This window comes from Sturnus vulgaris, chromosome 28 (genome assembly GCF_052056855.1).
Source record: "Sturnus vulgaris isolate bStuVul1 chromosome 28, bStuVul1.hap1, whole genome shotgun sequence".
In the NCBI taxonomy this organism is placed as follows: domain Eukaryota; kingdom Metazoa; phylum Chordata; class Aves; order Passeriformes; family Sturnidae; genus Sturnus; species Sturnus vulgaris.
In genome coordinates this window covers 2,911,152-2,928,756 of record NC_142270.1, presented here as the reverse complement: position 1 = coordinate 2,928,756, position 17,605 = coordinate 2,911,152, and the positions used below count along the sequence as shown (strand labels likewise).

At 52.9% G+C, this 17,605-nt stretch overlaps 1 protein-coding gene across 1 annotated transcript in view; it reads right to left on the bottom strand.

Moving 5' to 3' along the window:
• Positions 1–17,605, bottom strand: part of SNRNP200 (small nuclear ribonucleoprotein U5 subunit 200) — a 72,264-nt gene that overhangs the window by 27,980 nt on the left and 26,679 nt on the right. Inside the window, exons 14-26 of the mRNA XM_088179827.1 lie at positions 17,100–17,270; positions 16,151–16,344; positions 13,888–14,011; positions 11,856–12,005; positions 10,700–10,810; positions 9,116–9,247; positions 7,600–7,788; positions 5,946–6,143; positions 5,012–5,164; positions 3,710–3,790; positions 2,895–2,978; positions 1,219–1,325; positions 365–483 (exon numbers count right to left, since the gene is read on the bottom strand). Of these exons, the coding sequence (XP_088035953.1) occupies positions 365–483; positions 1,219–1,325; positions 2,895–2,978; positions 3,710–3,790; positions 5,012–5,164; positions 5,946–6,143; positions 7,600–7,788; positions 9,116–9,247; positions 10,700–10,810; positions 11,856–12,005; positions 13,888–14,011; positions 16,151–16,344; positions 17,100–17,270 (1,813 nt within the window). The remainder of the gene's footprint in view (positions 1–364; positions 484–1,218; positions 1,326–2,894; positions 2,979–3,709; positions 3,791–5,011; positions 5,165–5,945; positions 6,144–7,599; positions 7,789–9,115; positions 9,248–10,699; positions 10,811–11,855; positions 12,006–13,887; positions 14,012–16,150; positions 16,345–17,099; positions 17,271–17,605) is intronic.

Here is a 17,605-nt window from a genome sequence, read left to right as displayed (position 1 = left end):
GATTTTAACCCAGATTTGGGGGATTTTAGCCCAGATTTGGGAGATTTTAACCCAGATTTGGGGGATTTTAGCCCAGATTTGGGAGATTTTAGCCCAGATTTGGGGGATTTTAGCCCAGATTTGGGGGATTTTAGCCCAGATTTGGGGGATTTTAGCCCAGATTTGGGGGATTTTAACCCAGATTTGGGGGATTTTAGCCCAGATTTGGGGGATTTTAGCCCGGATTTGGGGGATTTTAGCCCAGATTTGGGGGATTTTAGCCCGGATTTGGGGGATTTTAGCCCAGATTTGGGGGATTTTCCCGTGCCACAACCCCGAGTCCCTCCCCAGCCCAGCTCTGGGGGATTCCTCCCCGTTTCAGCACCGATCTCGTTGTGGTTGAGGTCGTAGAGGCGCTCGAAGGGGAAATTCTTCTTCTCGATCTTCTTCACCACCTCCTCGGGCAGCTTCTTGAACTGGCGCAGGGGACACATGGACTGCCACCTGTGGGGACAGTGCAGGGGCTCAGGGGACACGGGCATTTGGGCATTTGGGGATCTGTGGGCTCAGGGGATTTGGGCATTTGGGGATTTGTGGGCTCAGGGCATTTGGGCATTTGGGGATCTGTGGGCTCAGGGGATTTGGGCATTTGGGGATTTGTGGGCTCAGGGGATTTGGGCATTTGGGGATTTGTGGGCTCAGGGGACACGGGGATTTGGGGATTTGCGGGCTCAGGGGATTTGGGCATTTGGGGATTTGTGGGCTCAGGGGATTTGAGGATTTGTGGGCTCAGGGGATTTGGGCATTTGGGGATTTGTGGGCTCAGGGGATTTGGGCATTTGGGGATTTGTGGGCTCAGGGGCTCAGGGGATTTGGGGATTTGTGGGCTCAGGGGATTTGGGCATTTGGGGATTTGAGGGCTCAGGGGATTTGGGGATTTGGGGATTTGTGGGCTCAGGGGATTTGGGGATTTGAGGGCTCAGGGGATTTGGGGATTTGGGGATTTGTGGGCTCAGGGGATTTGGGGATTTGTGGGCTCAGGGGATTTGGGCATTTGGGGATTTGTGGGCTCAGGGGATTTGGGGATTTGGGGATTTGTGGGCTCAGGGGATTTGGGGATTTGTGGGCTCAGGGGACACGGGGATTTGGGGGCTCAGGGGACACGGGGATTTGGGGATCTGTGGGCTCAGGGGATTTGGGGATCTGTGGGCTCAGGGGATTTGGGGGCTCAGCACTCACATGCGCTTGTCGATCATCTTGCAGAGGTTGAGGGTCTTGTCGGTGAGCTGGGCCCAGCCGCGGTTCAGGACAATCTCAAAGATGGCTCTCATCAGCCTCCCGGCCGACTGCAGCACAGGGACACGGGCTGGGGCCACGTCCCAGCCATTCCCAAATCCCCAACCCCTCACCCCGGGCCAGCCTGCAGGGCTTTGGTGTGGGAAGGACCCAAAATCCCAACCGGTGTCAGCCCAGCTGCTGCCACCCCACTCGGCGTGGGGCGTTTCCAGGGATCCCAGCTGCTCTGGGAATTCCATCCCAGCCTCTCCCAGGGAGGAATTCCTTCCCAAAATCCCACCTGAATCTCCACATGGAATCCCAGAGTAGTTTGGGGTGGGAATGACCAGAAATCCCAACCAGCTCCACCCCACAGTGACCACTGGAGCCTGGCCAGCCTGGCCTTGGACACTTCCAGGGACCCCAGCTGCTCTGGGAATTCCATCCCAGTCCCTCACAGAGAGGAATTCCTTCCTTAAATCCCACCTAAATCTTCACATGGAATCCTGGATGGATTTGGGGTGGGAGAGGTTTAAAATCCCATCCCATTCCCACCTTTCCATAGGTCCAGGTGACTCCGACCTGGCCTTGGACATTTCCAGGGCTGGAACAGCCACAGATTCTCTGGGAATTCCATCCCAGCCCCTCACACCCTCACAGGGAAGGATTCCTTCCCAAAATCCCATCTAAATCTCCACATGGAATCCTGGAATGGTTTGGGGTGGCAGGGACCCCAACATTACCCAGTCCCACCATGGGTCCCACACTTTCCACTGTCCCAGGTGGTTAAACCTGGCCTTGGGCACTCCCAGGGATCCCAGGTCCTCTGGGAATTCCATCTCAGCCCCTCCCCACCCCAAAAGGAGGAATTCCTTCCCAAAATCCCATCTAAACCTGCACGTGGAATCCCAGAATGATTTGGGTTGGGAGACACCTTCAATCCCATCCCATTCCCACTCTGTACACCTTGCACAATCCCAGGGGGCACCAGCCTGGCCTTGGGCACTCCCAGGGATCCCAGCCCCTTCCCAAAATCCCATCCAAATCCCCACTTTCCCCCACGAAGCCATTTCCTCTTATCCTGTCATTCCAAACCTTTTCCTGTCTTTCCTTTTCAAGCACAAAATGATAATTCACGATTTTCCACCCCAAACACCTCAGAGAGGAGCAGCTGTTGATTCTCAAATTCCCAGATTTCCAGGCCCAGCTGCTATTTTCCCACATGGAATTACTGGGACACAAACTTGGAGCTCCCATTTCTACCCGGAGCTTCCTGACATTCCCAGTTTTGATTCCCAGGGGGGAATTTTTGCCCAAAACCTCGATTTCTGAGGTGGGAATGGCTGTGTCCCAGCCAGAATGGAGCAGCTGTTGATTCCCAAATTCCCAGGCCCTGCTGCCACCTTCCCACATGGAATTACTGGGAAACAAACTGGGAGCTCCCTTGAGGACCCCATTCCCACCCAGTGCTTCCTGAGACTCCCAGTTGTGATTCCCAGGGGGAATTTTTGCCCAAAACCTCAATTTCTGTGGTGGGAACAGCCATGTCCTGGCCAGAATGGAGCAGCTGATTCCCAGCTTTTCAAATCCAGCCTTTGTGGGCCAATCCCACTGGGAATTCCAAGGGAATTCCAGCTCACCTGGGTGACGTAGACCATGTCAGCCATGAGGGCGAATCCCTCCAGCTTCAGCTGGGAGATGAAGGCCTGGAGCAGGACATTGATCTGGGAATGACAATGGAAAAGCTCTCAGGGAATATCCCAGAAAAACTGCTTTGCCTGGTGCTTAATTCCCAAGGAAAACTGATTTTCCTGTACGTAATTCCCAAGGAAAGCTGCTTTCCTTCATTCCAAATTCCCAGAAAAGCTGTTTTTCCTTACTCCTAATTCCCCAGGAAAGCTGCTTTTCCTGTACATAATTCCCAAGGAAACCTGCTTTTCCTTGCCCCAAATTTCTGAGAAAAGCTGCTTTTCCTATTTCCAAATTCCCCAGGAAATCTGCTTTTCCTTGCCCCAAATTTTTGAGAAAAGCTGCTTTTCTTCATTCCAAATTCCCAGAAAAGCTGCTTTTCCAGTACATAATTCCCAAGGAAATCTGCTTTTCCTTGTTCCAAATTTCTGAGAAAAGCTGCTTTCCTTCATTCCAAATTCCCCAGAAAAGCTGCTTTTCCTTGCCTTTAATTTCCCAGGAAAGCTGTTTTCCCTGGTTCCCATTTTCCTGGAAAAATTGCTTTTCACAGTGCCCAATTTCCAAATAAAAAGTTGCTTTTCTGGTTCCAAATATCCCAGGAAATCTGCTTTTCCTGGCTCCCAACTCCCTTCTCCCACCCCTCTTTTCCAGCCTCTCACCAATCCCACAGATCTCCCAGATCCCTGGGAGCCTCCCAGCCCCAGCCAGGACACCCCAGAGAGGGAAGGGAGCAGAATTCCCAGCAGGAATTCCCAGCAGGGCTCACCTTGGCACTGGGCTCCTCGATGCTCTCCTTCACTGGGATGGGGACTCGTTCCAGAAGCTTCTGCAGCTCCAGCTTCTCCTCCTGGGGGGAAAACAGGGATGGAGGGTGGGATGATCCCTCTGGAATGGCTCTGCAGCACCCACAAATTCCAGCTTTTCCTGATTTTTCCCAAAAATCTCTCTCCAAGAATTTGTCCAAACACTTTCCCTGCCTGAACTGGGAGATTCTCGGGGAGTTGGGAAAGGGTCTGGAATCTCTCCAAGCAGAAATTCCCTCCAAGAGAGCTGAATCCATGACTGGGGTGGAGGGAATTCCAGCTCCTGAAGGAACTAAACCCAACTGCTCTGGATATCCGTGAGGAAAGGCAGCTTTGGATGCACACCCTGAAATCTTAAGGATGCACAGCCTGAACTTACAGATGTGCATCCTGAAATTATGGATCCCCATCCTGAGATTTTATTGGGTATTGGTGCTGGTTGTTGGTTGGTGTTGGGTGTTGGTTTGGGGCTGTTGGTCACTGGGTGTTGGCTGTTGCTGGGTGCAGCTGTTGGGTGTTGGCTGTTGGAGCTGGGTGTTGATGAGTGTTGACTGATGGCTGTTGGGTGCTGGGTGTGGCTGTTGGAGTTGGGTGTTGGATGGTTGATGTTGGATGTTGAATCTTGGTTGTTGGCTGTGCTGGGTGCTGGATGTTGGGTGCTGAGTGTTAGATGTTGAGTGTTGGGTGTTGGTTGGTGGCTGTTGGGTATGGGGTGTTGAGTGTTGTTGGGTATTGAGTGTTGTCTGTTGGGTTATGCTGGGGGGTGGCTGTTGGGTGTTGTTGGGTGCTGCTGTCAATGGCTGTTGAGTGATGACTGCAGTTGGGTGTTGTTGGGTGTCGTTGGGTGGGTGCTGTCTGTTGGGTGCTGTTGGATGTCATTGGGTGGGTGCTGTCTGTTGGGTGCTGTCGGTGCTGTCTGTTGGGTGCTGTCGGGTGTCATTGGGTGGGTGCTGTTAGTGACGGCTGTTGGGTGCCGTCTATTGTTGGGTGTTGGGTGCTGTCTAATGTTGGGTGCTGTCTGTTGTTGGGTGTTGGGTGCTGTCTGTTGAGTGCAGTCTGTTGTTGGGTGCAGTCTGTTGTTGGGTGCTGTTGGGTGCTGTCTGTTGGGTGCTGTAGGGTGCAGTCTGTTGTTGGGTGTTGCTGGGTGCAGTCTGTTGTTGGGTGCTGTTGGGTGCTGTCTGTTGGGTGCCGTCTGTTGTCGGGTGCTGTCCATTGGGTGCAGTCTGCTGTCCCTGGGCGCTGCCGGTGGCAGTTGTTGGCCGTACCTCGCGCACGGTGATGTTGCGGAACTCGGAGGACAGGGAGAAGACGCGGAAGAGCTCGATCTCGCTCAGGGTGGGTTTCAGCAGCTGGTTGTACGTCTGCACCGTCTCGTTGGTGATGTAGTAATGGCTGGCGATGCGGCCCAGCTCCGTCACCTGCCGCCACAGCCGGGAAACCACGGCAACGGTCAGGGGAAACCACGGGAATGATCGGGATAAACCACGGGAATGATCGGGATAAACCACGGGAATGATCGGGATAAACCAAGGGAATGATCGGGATAAACCATGGGAATGATCGGGATAAACCACGGGAATGATCGGGATAAACCACGGCAATGATCGGGATAAAGCATGGGAATGACCGGGATAAACCACGGGAATGATCGGGATAAACCACGGGAATGATCGGGATAAACCACGGGAATGGTCGGGATAAACCACGGGAATGATCGGGATAAACCACGGGAATGGTCGGGATAAACCACGGGAATGATCGGGATAAACCACGGGAATGGTCGGGATAAACCACGGGAATGGTCGGGATAAACCACGGGAATGATCGGGATAAACCACGGCAATGGTTGGGATAAACCACGGGAATGATCGGGATAAACCACGGCAACGGTCAGGAGACACCACGGGAATGATCGGGATAAACCACGGGAATGATCGGGATAAACCATGGCAACAGTCAGGAAATACCATGGGAATGGTTGGGATAAACCATGGGAACAGTCAGGAGATACCATGGGAATGATTGGGATAAACCATGGGAATGGTTGGGAAATTCCCATTTTTTTCACCATCCCATCTAAAAATTCACTTTCTATTTCCCCCTCCCACCTACCAATCCCCATTTTTTTTCCCCCTCCCACCTACCAATCCCCATTTTCCCCCTCCCACCTACCAATCCGTATTTTTCCCTCCATCCCACCTGGAAGTTGCCGGTTTTCTTGTCGTACTTGACCAGGTTGTTCTTGTCGAGCATGAGGGCGGCCGTGTGCACGAGGTCGAGGCGCCGCTGCTCCAGGAGGGGGTCGGCCTTCAGGTCGTCGTGGCCGATGCCGTAGAGCGCGGGCGAGCGCAGCATGCGGATGTACAGGTACGTGTAGCCCAGCCAGTTCACGGCGTCCTGAGCAATTCCCAAATCCTCAGCGGCCCCACGGACACCCGGCACGGACGGGAAGAACCGGGGCAGCCCCGGAGGGGAGCTGATCCCGGGTAAATCCCACAAAATCCCGGAAAAATCCCGGGCAAATCCCACAAAATCCCGTAAAAATCCCGCAAAATCCCAGGTAAATCCCACAAAATCCCGGAAAAATCGCGCAAAATCCCGAGTAAATCCTGCAAAATCCCGGGTAAATCTCACAAAATCCCGTAAAATCCCACAAAATCCCGGGTAAATCCCGTAAAATCTCGGGTAAATCCTGCAAAATCCCAGGTAAATCCCACAAAATCCCAGTTAAATCCCAGGCACATCCTGGTTAAATCCCGCAAAATCCTGGGTAAATCCTGCAAAATCCCAGCTAAATCCCACAAAATCCCAGATAACTCCTGCAAAATCCCAAGTAAATCCTGCAAAATCCCAGTTAAATCCCGCAAAATCCTGGTTAAATCCCACTAAATCCCGATTAAATCCAGCATAATCCCGGTTAAATCCCACAAAACAGAGCCAGAAAACGCAGGGAAAACTGATTTTCCTGGTGCTCAATTTCCCTGGAAAGCTGCTTTTCCTCATTCCAGAAAAACTGCTTTTCCTGGTGCCCAGATTTCCCAGGAAATCTTCTTTTCCTGGTCCCTAATTCCCAAGGAAATCTGCTTTTCCTGGTCCCTAATTCCCAGGAAATCTGCTTTTCCTGCTGCCCAATTCCCTCTCCTCACTTCCCCCCACAACTCCTGGCAAACATTCCATAATCAACCCTAAAACACCCCCGGATTTTCCCCTCATTTTCCACTCCCACACCAAAAACTCCTCCAATCCCCAAAACGCCCAGCCAGGGGCAGAGCCACGGCCACAGATCCCCACGGAAAAGCGGGAATTCTGGAATTCTGGGATTTCTGAATTCTGGAATTCTGGAATCCCGACCTTGGCGTTCTGGATGTTCCCGAGCAGATTGGAGAAGCAGGAAAGGGACAAAGAGTGAGGAGTGGGAAGGGCAGGACAACAGTGGGATCTGGGCTGGAATTTTCTGGGAAAATCCTTTGCCTTTCACTCAGCAGGGAATTTCCCAAGAAATCTGCTTTTCCTGCTTCCAAATAACCCAGGAAATTCTGCTTTTCCTGTTCATAATTCCCAAGGAAATCTGCTTTTCCTGGTCCCTAATTCCCAGGAAATCTGCTTTTCCTGTATGTAACTCCTAAGGAAATCTGCTTTTCCTTGTCCCTAATTCCCAGGAAATCTGCTTTTCCTGGTCCCTAATTCCCAAGAAATCTGCTTTTCCTGCATGTAATTCCTAAAGAAATCTGCTTTTCCTGTTCATAATTCCCAAGGAAATCTGCTTTCCCTGGTCCCTAATCCTGGGCCACAGATCCCCACGGAAAAGCGGGAATTCTGGAATTCTGGGGTTCGGGAATTCCGGGATGCCGACCTTGGCGTTCTGGACGTTGCCCAGCACGGCCTCGGCGTTGAGCATGTCCGGCAGCTTGGCCACCATCTGGCTCTCGATGGGCAGCTGCTGGTTGAGCAGGGACAGGTAATACTGCAGCTCCCCGTGGGAAGTGATCAGAATTCCCTCTCCCTTCGTGTCGTACTGCGGCCTCCCGGCACGGCCCAGCATCTGCAAACAGCAAAAAAACCAGCTCAGCCATGGTGGAATGCTTCAGGGATGGCATCAGCAATCAGCTGGGATGGGTCTGGGCAGGGAACTCCTCAGGAATTATCTCAGGGGGATCTGGGCATGGAATCATCTGGAATGGGTCTGGGCATGGAATTCCTGAGGAATTGTATCTGACATGGATCTGGGCATGGAATTCCTGAGGAATTGTCAGAGGTGGATCTGGGCATGGAATTCCTGTCGAATTGTCAAGAGGTGGATCTGGGCATGGAATTCCTGAGGAATTGTCAGAGGTGGATCTGGGCATGGAATTCCTGAGGAATTGTCAGAGGTGGATCTGGGCATGGAATTCCTGTCGAATTGTCAAGAGGTGGATCTGGGCATGGAATTCCTGAGGAATTATCTCTGAAATGGATCTGGGCATGGAATTCCTGAGGAATTATATCTGAAATGGATCTGGGCATGGAATTCCTGAGGAATTATCCGAGATGGATCTGGGCATGGAATTCCTGAGGAATTATCCGAGATGGATCTGGGCATGGAATTCCTGAGGAATTATCCGAGATGGATCTGGGCATGGAATTCCTGAGGAATTATCTGGGATGAGTCTGGCCAAGGAATTCTGGAAGAATGATCTCAGGTGGATCTGGGCATGGAATCACCTGGGATGAGTCAGGGCATGGAATTCTTTAGGAATTGTCTCAGGAGGGTCTGGGCAAGGATTTATTTCTAGGGGGTCTGGGCAACGAATTCCTGAGGAATTATCTCAGGTGGATCTGGGCATGGAATTCCTGAGGAATTACCTCAGGTGGATCTGGGCATGGAAACATCTGGGATGGGTCTGGGTAGGGAATTCTTGAGGAATTGTCTCAGGAGGATCTGGGCATGGAATTCTTCAGGAATTATCTCAGGGGGATCTGAGCATGGAATTCTTGAGGAATTGTCTCAGGAAGATCTGGGCATGGAATTATTTTAGGATTTAGGCATGGAATTCTCTCAGGTGGACCTGGGCATGGAATTCTTGAGGAATTGTCTCAGGAAGATCTGGGCATGGAATTATTTTAGGATTTAGGCATGGAATTCTCTCAGGTGGACCTGGGCATGGAATTCTTGAGGAATTATCTGGGATGGGTCTGGCTAAGGAATTCTGGAAAGATGATCTCAGGAGGATCTGGGAACGGAATTCTTGAGGAATTTTTCCCCCTCCCCTCCAATCCCACGACAGCAGGAGGATCGAGGAGCACAGAGCAAACCCCCACCCGGGATTTCCCTGGCATTTCCCTGGGATTTCCCTGGCATTTCCCGGGATTTGGGGCCGGGCAGGTCTCACCTGCAGGATGTCCAGCGCCCCCAGCTCGGTCCAGCGCCCCTTCTCGGGGCTGTACACCTGCGTGCCCTTGATGATCACCGTGTGCGCCGGCAGGTTCACTCCCCACGCCAGCGTGGCCGTGGACACCAGCACCTGCAGGGAAACTGGGGTCAGCTCCAGCAGGAACCCCCAGATCCAACAGGAACCCCCAAACCCATCCTAAAAGTGGGATCAGGTCCAGCAGGAACCCCCAGATCCAACAGGAACCCCCAGATCCATCCTAAAAGTGGGATCAGGTCCAGCAGGAACCCCCAGATCCAACAGGAACCCCCAGATCCATCCTAAAAGTGGGATCAGGTCCAGCAGGAACCCCCAGATCCAACAGGAACCCCCAGATCCATCCTAAAAGTGGGATCAGGTCCAGCAGGAACCCCCAGATCCAACCTGGAACCCCCAAATCCACCCAAAACCTGGCATCAGCTCCAGCAGGAACCCCCAGATCCAACAGGAACCCCCAGATCCAACCAGGAACCCCCAAATCCAACCAGGAACCCCCAAATTCACCCAAAAACTGGCATCAGCTCCAGCAGGAACCCCCAGATCCAACCTGGAACCCCCAGATCCAACCAGGAACCCCCAGATCCATCCTAAAAGTGGGATCAGGTCCAGCAGGAACCCCCAGATCCAACCAGGAACCCCCAGATCCATCCTAAAAGTGGGATCAGGTCCAGCAGGAACCCCCAGATCCAACCAGGAACCACCAAATCCAACCAGGAACCCCCAAATCCATCCTAAACCTGGGATTACATCTAGCAGGAGCCTCCAAATCCAATCAGGAACCCCCAAATCCAACAGGAACCCCCAAATCCATCCTAAAACTGGGATCAGATCCAGCAGGAACCTCCAAATCTATCCAGAAACCCTGAAATCCACCCAGGAACTCCCAAATCCATCGAAAGACTGCGATCAGATCCAGCAGGAACTCCCAAATCCAACCAGGAACCCCCAAATCCAACCAGGAACCCCCAAATCCAACCAGGAACCTCCAAATCCAACCTGCCTTCTGTTCAGCAGGAAACTTCCCAGAAAATCTGTTTTTCCAGGTTCCAAACTTCCCAGAAAATCTGTTTTTCCAGGGCCAAATTTCCCAGCAAATCTGCTTTTCCTCATTCCAAACTTCCCAATAAAGCTACTTTTCCTCATTCCAAATTTCTCAGGAAATCTTTTTTTCTCATTCCAAATTTCCCGGGAAATCTGCTTTTCCTCATTCGACATTTTCCAGGAAATCTTCTTTCCCTCATTCCAAATTTCCCGGGAAATCTGCTTTTCCTCATTCCACATTTTCCAGGAAATCTTCTTTCCCTCATTCCAAATTTCCCAGGAAAATCTTTCCTTCTCATTCCACATTTCCCAGGAAATCTGCTTTTCCTGGCTCCCAACTCCCTTCCCCCGCCTTCCCATCCCACACAACCCCAGCTTTAAAAACCCCCCAAAATTTCTCTTTCATCTCCCACGTCCACCCCACTTCCCTCCAGGACACTCCCTGTTTTCTCCCAGCCCAGAGCCGGGGTTTTGTGCTGGAATTCCCTGGAATTCTGCTCCCACCTGGATGTGTTTGTCAGCGAACAGATCCTCCACCAGCGTCCGGTCCACGCGCGTCATCCCCGCGTGGTGGATGGCGAAGCCGTAGGGCAGGAGATCCTTCAGCTCCAGGTTCTGGGGGGAATTCCAGGGAAAACACATCCCAAGTAATCCCAGGAAAAAAAAACCCAGAGAATCCCAGCAAAAACATCCCAGAGAAACCCAGGAAAACACATTCCAGAGAATTACAGGAAAAAAACCCCAGATCCCAGAGAATTCCAGGGAAAACATCACAGAGAATTCCAGGAAAACACATGTCAAATCATCCCAGGAAAAAAACACATCCCAGAGAATCCCAGGAAAAAAAAAAAACATCCCAAAGAATTCCAGGGATTTCCAGTTTCCCCATGAGGATTATCCCAGTTTCCCCACTGTCCCCAGTTATCCCAGTGACCCCAGTTATCCCAGTGTCCCCAGTTATTCCAGTGTCCCCAGTTATCCCAGTTATCCCAGTGACCCCAGTTATCCCAGTGTCTCCAGTTATCTCCCCAGTGTCCCCAGTTATCCCAGTGATCCCAGTGTCCCCAGTTATCCCAGTGTCCCCAGTTATCCCAGTTATCCCAGAGTCCCCAGTGCTCCCAGTTATCTCCCCAGTGTCCCCAGTTATCCCAGTGTCCCCAGTGTCCCCAGTTATCCCAGTGCTCCCAGTTACCCCAGTGACCCCAGTGTCCCCAGTGTCCCCAGTAATCCCAGTGTCCCCAGTTATCTCCCCAGTGTCCCCAGTGTCCCCAGTTATCCCAGTGTCCCCAGTTATCCCAGTGCTCCCAGTTACCCCAGTGACCCCAGTGTCCCCAGTGTCCCCAGTAATCCCAGTGTCCCCAGTTATCTCCCCAGTGTCCCCAGTGTCCCCAGTTATCCCAGTGTCCCCAGTTATCCCAGTGCTCCCAGTTACCCCAGTGACCCCAGTGTCCCCAGTAATCTCCCCAGTGGTCACCTTGCACTGCTCGGCCTCAGTCCTGAGCACCTCGGTGGAGGCGGATCCCTCCCCAGTTATCCCAGTTATCCCAGTGTCCCCAGTTATCTCCCCAGTGTCCCCAGTTATCCCAGTGTCCCCAGTGTCCCCAGTTATCCCAGTGTCCCCAGTGTCCCCAGTTATCTCCCCAGTGTCCCCAGTGGTCACCTTGCACTGCTCGGCCTCAGTCCTGAGCACCTCAGTGGAGGCCGATCCCTCTCTCAGGAACAGCCCCAGCGTGTCTTTCTCCAGGCACAGGTCCCGCATGGCCCGCGCCGTCTTCCCCGTCTCCTTCCGCGAGTGCACGAACACCAGCACCTGGGACAGCGACATCGGCATACTGGGAATGCTGGGATAACACGGGGATACTGGGAATGCTGGGGTAACACTGGGATACTGGGATAACACTGGGGATACTGGGAATGCTGGGGATAACACTGGGGATACTGGGAATGCTGGGGTAACACAACATGGGGATACTGGGAATGCTGGGGATAACACTGGGGATACTGGGATAACACTGGGGATACTGGGAATGCTGGGATAACACTGGGGATACTGGGAATGCTGGGATAACACAACATGGGGATACTGGGAATGCTGGGATAACATGGGGATACTGGGAATGCTGGGGATAACACTGGGGATACTGGGATACTGGGATAACACTGGGGATACTGGGAATGCTGGGATAACACTGGGGATACTGGGAATGCTGGGGATAACACTGGGGATACTGGGATAACTGGGAATGCTGGGGATAACGCTGGGGATACTGGGGATAACATAGGGATACTGGGGAGACTGGGATACTGGGAATGCTGGGGATAACACTGGGGATAACATGGGGATACTGGGATACTGGGGATAACACTGGGGATACTGGGAATGCTGGGGACACTGGGGATAACATGGGGATACTGGGGAGACTGGAATACTGGGAGACTGGGATAACTGGGATGCTGGGGAGACTGGGGATAACATGGGGATACTAGAATACTAGGGATACTGGGAATACTGGGATAACTGGGGATACTGGAATAACTGGGAACACTGGGAATACTGGAGATACTGGGGTAACTGGGGAGACTGGGAATACTGGGAATAACACAGGGATACTGGGAATAACATGAGAATACTGGGGGAAAACTGGCGAAAAACTGGGAAATACTGGGGAAACACTGGGGGAATACTGGGGAAACACTGGGGAATACTGGGGAATACTGGGGCAACACTGGGGGAAAACTGGGGAATACTGGGGGAATACTGGGGGAATACTGGGGAACACTGGGGGAACACTGGGGAGCAGTGGGGAGCAGTGGGGGAACACTGGGGAGCAGTGGGGAGCAGTGGGGGAACACTGGGGAACACTGGGGGAGCAGTGGGGGAACACTGGGGAACAGTGGGGGAGCAGTGGGGAGCAGTGGGGGAACACTGGGGGAACACTGGGGGACAGTGGGGGAACACTGGGGAGCAGTGGGGAGCAGTGGGGAGCAGTGGGGGAACACTGGGGAACACTGGGGAACACTGGGGGGACACTGGGGGACAGTGGGGGAACACTGGGGGGACACTGGGGGGACACTGGGGGAACACTGGGGAACACTGGGGGGACACTGGGGGGACACTGGGGGGACACTGGGGGACAGTGGGGGAGCAGTGGGGAACACTGGGGGGACACTGGGGGACAGTGGGGGGACACTGGGGGAGCAGTGGGGGAACACTGGGGGAACACTGGGGGAGCAGTGGGGGAACACTGGGGGACACTGGGGAACACTGGGGGAACACTGGGGGAACACTGGGGGAGCAGTGGGGAACAGTGGGGGAACACTGGGGGACACTGGGGAAACACTGGGGGACACTGGGGGACACTGGGGGAACACTGGGGAACACTGGGGGAACACTGGGGGAACACTGGGGAACACTGGGGGAACACTGGGGAACACTGGGGGAACACTGGGGGAACACTGGGGAACACTGGGGGAACACTGGGGAACACTGGGGGACACTGGGGGACACTGGGGAACACTGGGGAACACTGGGGGAGCACTGGGGGACACTGGGGGACACTGGGGGACACTGGGGGGACACTGGGGGACACTGGGGGACACTGGGGGGACACTGGGGGACACTGGGGGAACACTGGGGGACACTGGGGAACACTGGGGGACACTGGGGGACAGTGGGGCCGGGCAGGGCTGACCTGGTTCTTGCCCGCGTGCTCCATGATCTTCTCGTAGACGATGTCGTTCATGATCTGGAAGCGTTTGATCGCTTTCTTCTCCGTGATCCCCACGTACGTCTGCTCCAGGGGCACCGGCCGGAAACTGCCGGGAAAACAGCCGGGGAAAGGGGAATCATGGAGAAAGCCACGGGAAAAATATCCGTGGGAATGGGTGGAGAAATTGAGATAAAAATATCCATGGGAATGGGGAAATGGTGGAGAAATCAACGGGAAAAATATCCATGAAAATATAATTAATGAAGACATCAACAGGAAAAGTATCCGTGGGAAAGGGGAATCAACAGGAAAAATATCCATGGGAATGGGGAAATGGTGGAGAAATTGGGATAAAAATATCCGTGGGAATGGGGAAATGGTGGAGAAATCAACGGGAAAAATATCCATGAAAATAGGAATTAATGGAGAATCAATAGGAAAAATATCTGTGAAAATATAATTAATGGAGAAATCAACAGGAAAAATATCCATGGGAATGGGGAAATCATGGAGAAATCAAAGGGAAAAGTATCCATGGGAATAGGAATTTATGGAGAAATCAACAGCAAAAATATCCATGAGAATGGGGCAATTAATGGAGAAATCAATAGGAAAAATATCCATGGAAATGGGAATTAATGGTGAAATCACCAGGAAGAATATCCATGGAAAAGGGGGAAATCATGGAGAAATCGGGATAAAAAATATCCATGGGAATGGGGAAATCAACAGGAAAAATATCTGTGGAAAAAGGGGAAATGGTGGAGAAACTGGGATAAAAAATATCCACGGAAAAGGGGGAAATCATGGAGAAATCAACAGGAAAAATATCCATGGGAAAGGGAATTCATGGAGAAATCACCAGGAAAAGTATCCGTGGGAAAGGGGAAATGGTGGAGAAATTGGGATTCCATTCCACCCGGGTTTTTTTGGGGAAAATCCAAATCCTCAAAACCCAACCCAGCCTGAGATCCCAAAAACATTTAATGACACCACCAAAAAAATCAATAAAACACACGGTGGATGGAAATCTGGATGGAAACCCAGGTGGACATCCAGATGGAAGTCCAGGTGGAAATCCAGATGGAACAGCAGGAAAATTCATTTTTTTTCCTCTCACATTCCATGGAAAACCCAAATCCTCAGAACCCCACCCAGCCTGAGATCCCCTTATCCCTTTTAACAACACTGCAAAAAAAAAAATCAATAAAACACACGGTGGCTGGAAATCAGGATGGAAACCCAGGTGGTAATCCAGGTGGAAAAGCAGGGAAATTCTTTTTTTTTTCCTCTCACATTCCATGGAAAACCCAAATCCTCAAAACCCGACCCAGCCTGAGATCCCAAAATGCTTTTAACGACACCACCAAAAAAAAAAAAAAAAAAAAAAAAAAAAAAAAAAAAAAAAAAAAAATCAACAAATGCACAGCAGGTGGGAATCCAGCTGGAAAAGTGGGAAAATTCACTTTTTGTCCTCTCACATTCCATGGAAAGCCCAAATCCTCCCAACCCAAGACACAAAAACGCCATTAATGACCCATCTCAAACACATGGACAGATGGAAATCAATGGAAACCCAGGTGGAAACCCAGGTGGAAATCCAGCTGGAAATCCAGGTGAAAAAGTGGGAAAATTCACTTTTTGTCCTCTCACATTGCATGGAAAACCCAAATACCCTTTTAACAACACCGCCAAAAAAAAATCAATAAAACACATGGCGGATGAAAAACTGGATGGAAACCCAGGTGCAAACCCAGGTGCAAACCCAGGTGGAAACCCAGACAGAAACCCAGGTGGAAACCCAGGTGGAAACTCAGCTGGAAACCCAGGTGGAATTCCAGGTGGAAATCCAAGTGGAAATCCAGGTGGAAACCCAGGTGCAAATCCAGGTGGAAGCCCAGGTGGAAACCCAGGTGGAATTCTAGGTGGAAATCCAGATGGAAATCCAGGTGGAAATCCAGGTGGAAACCCAGGTGGAATTCCAGGTGCAAATCCAGGTGGAAGCCCAGGTGGAAACCCAGGTGGAATTCTAGGTGGAAGCCCAGGTGCAAACCCAGGTGGAAACCCAGGTGGAATTCCAGGTGCAAGCCCAGCTGGAAGCCCAGGTGGAATTCCAGGTGCAAGCCCAGGTGCAAACCCAGGTGGAAGCCCAGGTGGAATTCCAGGTGGAAGCCCAGGTGGAATTCCAGGTGCAGTCCCAGGTGGAATTCCAGGTGGACAATCCGTGTGTCCCCGTTCCCCGTACCTGTTGTCGAAGTAGAAGAGCCCCTTGGCGGGGTCCACGCGCAGGAAGGTGGCCACGTCCTCGTAGTTGGGCAGGGTGGCGCTGAGCCCCACGAGCCGCACGTCCTCCTGCGTCATCTCGATGTTGCGGATGGCCCTGGCCACCAGCGACTCCAGCACGGGCCCGCGGTCGTCGTGCAGGAGATGGATCTCGTCCTGCCACAGAACAGCCCCACCCTCAGCCCTGGGCTGGCCTCGTGGGATCACAGAGCTCACCTGGGGACACACCTGGACAGGCCACACCTGGACAGGCCACACCTGGACAGGCCACACCTGGCCTCGGGCAGCTGCAGGGATCCCGGCTCCTCATCGCCCTCAAAGGAGGGAATTCCTTCCCAAAATCCCGGCTGAACGTGGGATCGTGGACCCAGATCCACCCTGAGAACACCCTGGGGTTCCCCATCCCAAACCCCTGCAGGAACCCCTGAGGAGCCCCACCCCAAACCCAGATCCACTTTGAGGAACACCTTTAGGAACGCCCTGATGTTCTCCACCCCAAACCCCAGAACTTTGAGGATCACCTTGAGGAACATCTTGGGGTTCTCCACCTCAAATCCCAGACCCAATTTGAGGAACCCCGCGATGTTCTCCACCCCAAACCCCTAAGGAAGCCCCAGGACCCCACCCCAAACCCCTTGAGGAACCCCCTGATATTCTTCCACCATACTCCTGGAGGAACCCCCTGATGTTCTGCACCTCCAACCCCTTGAGGAACTCCTGTAGGAACTCCTGATGTTCTCCACCCCAAACCCCTTGGAGGAACCCCCAATGTTCTCCTCCCCAAACTCCTTTAAGAATCCCCAGGGCCGCACCCCAGAGCCCTTAGGAACCCCTCGATGTTTTCCACCCCAAACCCTTTAGGAACCCCCCAGGCCCCCCCCAGCCCCCCGAGGCCCCCAGGGGTGCCTCACCAGGATGATGAGGCGCACGAGCTGGGTGTAGGTGCGCTCGCCGCCCTTGCGGGTGATGATGTCCCATTTCTCGGGCGTGCACACGATGATCTGCGTGGCGCTGATCTCCTCCTTGCACAGCTGGTGGTCCCCGGTCAGCTCGGCCACCGTGATCCCGTACGTGGCCAAACGCTGGAAGGACCCAAGGGATGAGCGTGGGGAGACCTTTCCATGGAGGAGTGATCCCAAAACCCCTCCCTAAATTCTGCCGTGGTTTGAGGGGGTTCCCTCCCGCCCTGCTGTTCCCTGTTCCCACATCCCAAATTCCCCAGGGACGTCCCCTCCTGGCAGGGAGTGCAGAGCCCCCCTGATCCCCCTTTCCCCCAGGCTGAGCCCCTCCCCAGATCCCTCAGGAATTCTCCATCCCTGGATGCCCTCCAGCCCCATAACCCATCCCTGATCCCCCTTTTCTGAGCCCCTCCCCAGATCCCACAGGAATCCTCCAGAGCCTTCTCCTTGTTCTCCAA